The sequence below is a fragment of the Hibiscus syriacus genome, unplaced genomic scaffold (genome assembly GCF_006381635.1).
Source record: "Hibiscus syriacus cultivar Baekdansim isolate YM2019G1 unplaced genomic scaffold, ASM638163v2 tig00110114_pilon, whole genome shotgun sequence".
NCBI classification, from domain to species: domain Eukaryota; kingdom Viridiplantae; phylum Streptophyta; class Magnoliopsida; order Malvales; family Malvaceae; genus Hibiscus; species Hibiscus syriacus.
The window spans coordinates 2,918,693-2,927,728 of NW_024062594.1; the positions used below are offsets into that span (position 1 = coordinate 2,918,693).

The 9,036-nt window shown below is 32.7% G+C and overlaps 1 protein-coding gene across 1 annotated transcript; it reads left to right on the forward strand.

The window, feature by feature from the left end:
* The first annotated feature begins 2,300 nt into the window (after nucleotides 1-2,300).
* Nucleotides 2,301-2,510, forward strand: LOC120215182. Its single transcript, XM_039212917.1, has one exon. The coding sequence runs from the start codon at nucleotides 2,301-2,303 to the stop codon at nucleotides 2,508-2,510; it is 210 nt and encodes a 69-aa protein (XP_039068848.1).
* Nucleotides 2,511-9,036: the final 6,526 nt, after the last annotated feature.

Genomic DNA, 9,036 nt, shown 5'->3' on the forward strand with positions numbered 1-9,036 from the left:
AAATAAGAATAATAAAGAATAATAAATAAAATAAGAATAAAATAATATATTATAATATATATATATATATATATTTTAAATTTGTTTTAAAACTATATATAATATATATTTCAAAAATATTTTCAAAATCACATATAATATAATTTTAAAAAATGTTTTCAAATTATATGTTATATAGTTTTCAAAAATGTTTTAAAACTATATTATATGTTTTCAAAAAAAAAATTATATTATATATATTTTAAAATTATTTTAAAGACTATATAATATATATATACATATGTATAAAAAATCGGACGAAAATGAGTGTCTACACGTGTTTATCCACCTCGACGAGTATTGTAAAAATTTTCTTTCTATTATTAATTATTTTGCTCGATTTTATATATTACCATAATCCTGCTAATATTTTTATTATATTTATATGATCATCGTTGTTAATGTTATGTTTTGAAATATCTCGAAATTTTCCACACAAATAAATAACATCCGGTGGAGATGCTGCAAGTCATGTTTACTTTAATTCAGCAATGAAATCAAAGAGAACGATTAGACATGCTAGTGACTTTGGAGCTTCTCATGGAGGGCTTCAAGAAGATTTGATTGGACCTTTTAACCAAAAACTTAAGGGTAAACTACACATTTAGTATCCAACTATCACTTTTTAGTCATCCAACTATTTTTTGTCAAAATCATACACTGTTAAATTTTTTCTTAATTCGTGTTCGTTAAAAAAAATTAGTTAGACTTTCTTTCTTTCGAATGAAATAATTTTTTAAGGTAACTACTAAAAATTATAAAAAAAAAGTTAACGAATTGATCGCGAACTTATCGAGTCGAGCTGGGCCTTGTTCGGCTCAACTCTTTAAGATCTCGAGTTTGAGTCGATTTAACCTGAATCAAGCATTGACTGAATTTTAACCAAGTCGAATTCAAACAGCTCACGAGTTGCTCAACTCATTATAATTATCTCAATCCAATTTATTTTATTTATAATATTAAATTTAAATCTTGAACTTTATTTAAAAGATTTAACATCTCATTGGTTGATCAATTATAATGAAACTTTAATTTTTCTTCTTTCAATTGTACTGTATATATTCCCTTTTTTATAAGGTAATTTCCTTAAACAGTCAAAAATGAATTTTTACATATAAAGAGAAATAGATTTGTTCAAGGATTGAATTTTGTTTTTTCTTTTAATTTAAAGGATCCTTTAATATTTGAAAAGGTTAAAATATGTTTGAGAAAAATAATAAATTTATTTAAAATATTAATTGAGATTTTATTCTGATATTGAAAGCTTGAGTATAGCTCAATCCACTTTCAAGTTTAATTTTTTTTATTTTCCATTTACTAGATATTAAATGAAATAAATATAATACATTTTGATGTAAATATTAAAAATTATTTTAATTCATTTATGTTTAAAAATTAAATAAAGAAATATATTATGATAGTGAAAATCGGTCGTGGCTAGGTTGTCGGGGGTCCTGTGCAAATTCTTATAAAGGGCCCCTATTTTCTACATATATTCGATTTCAGGACCCCTATTTTTATGCTTCTTAATGACAACAACTGATATATATACTCGATTTCGGGGCCTCTATTTTTATGTTTCTTAATGACAACAACTGATAGATATACTCGATTTCAGGACCCCTATTTTTATTCTTATTAATGGCAACAACTGATAGATATACTCGATTTCGGGGCCCCTATTTTTTGAGGGCCCTACGCGGTCGCCCACCCTACACACCCTCAGCCATGCCCCTGGTGAAAATAGATAATTGATATTAACTTTTTGTTATTTTTTTTCATTGAATGTCTTTTTATTTCCTACTGTTAATCTCAATCATTTATTTTTAATCATCCAACGATACTAAATCTATATAAAACTAAAAAAAAATATTATATTGTGTAATAGAATCTTATCTCTTTATATATATATATATTAGTGGTACCGTCCCTGTTCTTTTCTACTTCTTAATCATACCATGAACGAAATATTATATATACATTCTCTTAATTTCTTAAGATTTATCTTAATTAATTTAGATTAATTTATATCATACATCTAATTTTAATAGATAATTTTTTTAATAAAAAATCTCTGTATATATAAAATCTCAAACTTGAGATATGTTTAAGTGAAACGATTGCAGTTTACAAAGTCATGGGAAAGGGACAGACGTCCCATGATGTTGCCACATCATCAGAGCACAACTGGTCTTCTTCTTGTTTGAAGGACACCCCAGAATTCCATAAGTGAATACCGTAAGAAGAGAGTGAAGAAAAGCATGGCGGATTGGGTACCGGTGGTGATAGCGGTGGTGCTGTTTGTGGTTTTAGGTCCTGGATTGTTGTTTCAGTTGCCGGGGAGGAACAGAGTGGTGGAGTTTGGGAACATGCAAACTAGTGGGGTTTCCATCCTCGTTCACGCTATAATCTTCTTTGGTCTCATGACTACCTTCCTCGTCGCCATTGGTGTTCACATCTACACTGGGTAGCGACCACCCATTACTCTCCTGCTTTACAGTGTTTCGTTTTTTACGATGTTTGGTCGTTTTTTTTCATACCCTTCTGATTGGTTAATGCAATGCTTCTTGTTTTGTTTGGTTTTGGATAGTTATCTGCCGCCCTTTGTAATGCGAGATGATTGGTGAAATAACAAAATTGTGTTTTTATTGTATGTTTGGACTCTGGGTTTTGCATCTGTTCTTGCTTCACTAACTGATAACAGCACTATAGCGTAACTTACTGTCAAAATCAGCAGCGTTGTTGATTTATCAAAGCGCACAAATTACTCCAAATTTAGGGTAGATAATACCCTTTGAGACAGTTATATTACATAGACAAGATCTTTGACAAGGATTAAAGTGTGAAATACTAGAGTTTGGAATACAAATTGTTTGGAAACTAAGGGAATATTTGACTAAGTTGCATTCGGGAAAGAACTTTGAGCCAAAAAGATTAACTCTAAAGAAATCAGTGGCCTAGTGTGTAATTTACCCATTTTGTTAGAAATTTGAAACTCAGTCAACCAAAAAATATTTGAGGCTGTCAAGGCTTGAATCCATGACATATAGGTATAAGCACACATAACTCTACCACTATGCTAGGCCAATATTTAGGTTTTAATTAACAAATATGCTATTTCATCTAACTTATATCAGATTAAAAAGCCCCCAAGCTATCAAGCCTCGTTTGCATCTCCCTCGTCACTGTTTTCTCTCCGGCCTCCGGTGACGTGCACCACCACCACAGAAGTGTTCGTCATCCAATCGCGACCAAATCCCTTCAAACCGTTCGTCGAAAACTGTCATTGTTCACCGTGAATCAGTGTTCAAAATGTTCGTCGAAAAATCGCCGACCATCGTCATTTTTCTTCAATTTCCCATTTTCGAACTCTGTTAGTCTCACCGCCCCCAACAGTGGACTCCCCGTCGCTGTTTGACCAAAGCCCGACCATTTTGGTCCCTCACCATCGTCGCGTCGCCGTCGTGGGGAGTGAACGTTGAATGGGTTTTGACTGTTCGTAAATTGGGTTTTTGATGCTCTTCGTCACAAAATAGCACTTGCACGAGACCCCCAAGGTGCTGATCTATGAGACTGGAAAATTTCACACCGAGCCGAAGACTGGAGATCAGCACCAGGGGAGTCTGTTGACTGACTGAACCGGTCTGGAACAAGCCGTTTGAGTAGAGCCGAGCTGAGCCATTGACTAGGCATTGACCGTTGACCAGGCGTTGATCGCCGATGACTGGTCGTTGACTTTTTTGGGAGCACTTATCCTGATGTTTTTCGATGTACTGAGTCTGTTTTTAGGACCGTTTCGCCAAATTCGAACTCGGTAAGCTATTTTCACTGATTAACCTCTGTTTTTCATCATTAAGCTCTATTTCTGATGTAATTTATGTTGATATGTATCCGAGATATTATTAGACGTTAGATTCAAGTTTGAGAGTGATTGAATAGAGTTTAAATGTTCGACAGGTATAGCTTGAGAATCGATGTAATACTTTACTATCCTATGCATGTTTTTACATTACATGTTGGTATTGCTAAGTGCATGGATGAACATGTTTGGTATCATATGTATAGTTAATTATTTCTAAACTCGATCCGAATGCGATAAAAAGTAAGTAACTGAATAAAATTTAGATGGCTCGTATAAGGAATTAGAAGATTGATAAGGACTAATTCCAAGTTCCGTGATTAACCAGTGAAACGTTTAACCTCATAACCCTTAAATTCATATTATTCTTGTTAAAAATTGAAACACCGAAAATATTCAGATAAGAAATTATGAAATTACCCTTGAGAGGTAAAAATAGCCTGGATTGACCTCAATTGAGAAAGTACCTTGAGAGTTCGTATTTAATCCGACAAATTAATGATTTAACTGTTAAGTTCTTGTTTTGTTCAAAAAAAAATTTATTATCAGTTCGTAAGCTCTGAGAAGGCATTAGGCCCAAAATTTCTGATTTATGAGCAAACACCTGAAGACTAACTTATCGAAAGTACTCTTATTGTCAGGATTATTCGAAATGACTGAAACAATTGACAAGATTGGATTAAATGGAAAGACTGGATTGAATGAAAGGAATGAAATACCATGAATGTTGAAATGACCGAAATACCACTAAAATCCTGAAATGAAATACCCTTATGTTTCAAAATGAATGAAATACCCTCGAGTCTTGAAATGATTAAATTAACCTCAAGTACCGAAATGACCTAAATACCTTCATGGTCTAGAATAAGTGAATGCCCTTGGATAAATTTTGGTCATATTGATAAAAATATAAATAAAGGTTGTATCGCCCCTAAGATTCAAACATGTCCCAAGCATATCGGTCATGCTTGCTACTATTACACTATAAGAATAAAATAAATATAGCCTGAATACTCATTTGTTTTCTCAATATTCGTCAAATGATGGTTCTGAAGGTGATTAGTTCGAATTTATAGTGCAATCAATAATAAGAAATGAATATTCGTGAAATTACTCTACCTACATACTTGGTTAGTATCGTAGGTGCTAGGATCAGTACAATTCGATCGGACTTGGAAGCATGATAAGATGCTTAAAATCTGAAATATTGTAAATCACTCCTTACCTTTATCAAACTGAATTACCAAAATATCTCAAGAATTAAATGACTAAAATGTCATTATGAGTCTGATTAATAAAATCACCCCAAGAAATTCTTGAATCTTAAGTAATTTTGATGTAACAATTCCTTAATATCATTTGGGTATATTCAAATATTATATAATCATGGTCGAACTCTTTAAAAAGGATCTCGTTTCTAAAGTTTGAATAGTTTGCAGAAGTTTCGTGGGTTTTTTCCCGCTTGATAATTACCAAATACCTCTAGAATATAACTTGATCATTTAGTGTGTTCCCCGTGTGTTATATGATTGTTTTATCTATTCTGAAATGTGATTTGTTATCTAGTTGGTCTACGAATATTTTAACTGTTCGATATTCTGAATTACTACTTTATTGATTTACTATTTATGAACTATGCTTACATGATATATGCTCCCTGGTTACATGTTTTCACTAGAAAATATAATTATGTTTGATTTATGGATCGTGTAATTTACTATTTACTATATAAACTGATTATTGGGATACTATTTGGGTATGATTATGGAGTATGGAGGTTCAGTTCTGATTAAACTGGTAATTCCTTACGAACCTAAGGTGACATTGGGTAGACTCTGAGGCCCCAAGGCATTTCCTTGGGTAGGCTCTAAGGCCCCAAGGTACTCCCTTGCGTAGGCTCTTAGGCCCTAAGGTACTCTCTTGGGTAGGCTCTCAGGCCCCAATATACTCCCTTAAGTTGGCTTTTACGCCCAATGGGCCTAAGGTAAGCCTTTATGGATGCAGTTCTAGGGAACTGCATATTGGAGTTCGGTTGGAGAGTATTACTGTGGTTTTAAAATATGTTTTAAATTGTTAATGTTTTAAAAGATTAGTATACTTCCTCTGGTTTTGTTGGAACACACTAGACTTCTCTTCGCAGTCTCCTGAATCTGTTTTTCTAAACGTTTCCTTCAGACTGTAAGTTTCTCGACTGTTACCTAAAAAATTAATTAATGAATCTGGACTCACTTCTAGAACATGATGATGTTTGTATCGTTAAGAAAATTTACGCTTTACCTTATACCTGATGGACTATTGCATTCATCTGGTAGTTTTGTATTATTGATGTAACACCCCCAACCCGTATCTGACCCGGATACGAGTCCGAAGTGTCACATTGACTTTTCAAACATTTATTCGTATAAAATAGTGAGTAATTTAAAAACTTTGATAACATTTAACTTATTCAAAACGTTTACAAAATATATCAGAGTTCATACAATTTATATCTTTAGACTACATGCCAACTACACTCTATAAACAGTACATATATTTTCTGAACTGACATTTGGTAAGGAGAACTGACCTGTCTTGCTCCGCATTACTCTTTACTCTTCTCGAAACCTACGTGTGAAACAATCACACGCTAAGTCGAAGACTTAGTGAGGCATAAAAACTTATAATGCTCTTTATAACATATATCAATACATGCATGTTCTGTTCTATCATGTTATACCAAATTACATGCTTTCTTCGTATCATATAAAATCATATCAGATTAATTACAGTAAATACATACATACACATAACTCATCATTAACAGTTTATCATGTAATCACATACTTTTATGCTTAACCTTTTCAATCAAACACTATACACACACAACATCATATCATTTCTATAACATTTATCATACCACTAACATATATTTGTTCATATCTCTGGATTAGCCCATGTACATATGTGAGAACTATAGATATGTGAGTTTATGGAGGTTGTGCACTAATGCTGTCACCATAGCTCATATAAATGCACCGAAGTGCCACATAGAATTGCACCGTAGTGCCATATAATAATGTCCATAAGGACCACATATCATTCCTTAAGAATCATATACATATACTAGGGATCAAGTATGCGTCTCACCAGACTTCACACATGTACATATATGTCCCGAAGGACCACAATGTCCCGAAGGACCACATGTCATTCCTTAAGAATCATATACATATGCCAAGGATCAAGTATGTGTCTCACCAGACTTCACACATGTTCCAAAGAATACATATATGTCCCGAAGGACCACAATGTCCCGAAGGACCACATATCATTCCTTAAGAATCATATACATATACTAGGGATCAAGTATGTGTCTCACCAGACTTCACACATGTTCCAAAGAATACATATATGTCCCGAAGGACCACATAGACCCTCGACTCTTGGCATGCCAACTATACCCCTAGCTCTCATGACACATAACATGGGCATTGTCATTTAACAGTTCACATTACTTGTCATTTCTCTTCTGTCACATACCATATGTATGTGTAACCATGTATTCCATATCATATCACATGTTCATATAAGCTCATAGCTTCTTTCACATATACATGTAATCACTTAGTCTATTTTCATGTAATTCTTTTCACTTCTCATATGATTTTATATTCATATCTCACATATTTCATATAGTCACTTGGCTTATTTCATTTCACATTGGGCATGTCTCATAGCATATATCAAACATGCATATAATCATGTAACATATATCCATTTCATGTATCCGTGCACATATCAAAATCATAAATCAAATAACATTGTATTATTACATACTTTGTTCCATAGCCATATATTTACATATCTTATACTTACCTAGTTTACTCTATTTCACACATAGTCACATAATCACGTAATATACTTACGCATAGATCATTTTCATACCTAAATCATATAACACCCAATTCTTCCTCATAAAGTTATATATTATATTCATATAATATCATATTATCCTATAAGTAAATACTTATCTTATGGTTTGGTATCATCATTTATACTCAATTCCCTTCACTAATATATTATTCTCATATTACTCTATAGTCTAATCTTATTTAACTCATCACCTTTCTCATGTAGTCATATAAATCTATTATATAAATTCTTATAATTGATCACTTATACTATTAACATGTATGGCCACTTATCATATAACCTATTTCATATTCCCATGCAATCATATAGACCATTCATATTAATTCCTATACTTATCACAATACATGTATTCACACAATCATTTAACACATATTGTAATATATAGCACATACACCCAAATCAAACATATGCCTATGATCATAAATTAATGCATTATAATATAGGAAATAGACTCGTCGCAAGTCTTATTTCCATTAAACATCATAAACTAACTTGTATGCACTCACCTGGCCTCACTAGTCCATTCCAATCTCTTATCTTCCCTTTTTATCGATCTTACTTGTCAATGATTCTGGAACTCGTTTAGGCTCTGAATCTACATAATTATACATTTTAAGACAATTATTAGATACCTACACCTTGTAATTTGATACTAGCAACTTAAACGAACTTATTAAACCAATATTTACAATTTTCCTTTAGGGGGAATCGGTTCCCTCCTGTGGGGGTATCGGTTCCCCCATGGCATTCTGGAAATTTTATTCGCTTGAAGGGGTATCGGTTCCCCTTGAATGGGTACCGATTCCCCTAGCCCGGAATTACATTTTTGAACTCGAAAATCCCTTCATTTTCAGCTCCATACCTCATACTTCACTTCCATTAATATTCCTAACTTTCATACACATAATTAAACTCGTTTCTACTCCATAATCACTTCCTTAAACTCAAAATCCTATCTTTTACATGATATTCAAGAATCATACTCAAATACCAACATGTTCTAACTTTAATTCTATCACCTTATACTTCTTAATTAGCTTGATAACAAGTCAAATCCAACTTCAAATTCTTATTATGACCTCTAATCCAATATTTCATTCAATGGCTTCTAACCTTTAATCTCCCTTAACTTACAATTCTTTGAGTTTCTACAACTCTTTTTCCTTCTATAATCTTTCTTAAGGCTTCCATAATTAAAACCATGCTTGAATTTGAAGGATTAATCA

Excerpts from the sequence above, each read along its gene's own strand:
- LOC120215182 (XM_039212917.1), top strand. The coding sequence starts at position 2,301 with ATGGCGGATTGGGTACCGGTGGTGATAGCGGTGGTGCTGTTTGTGGTT.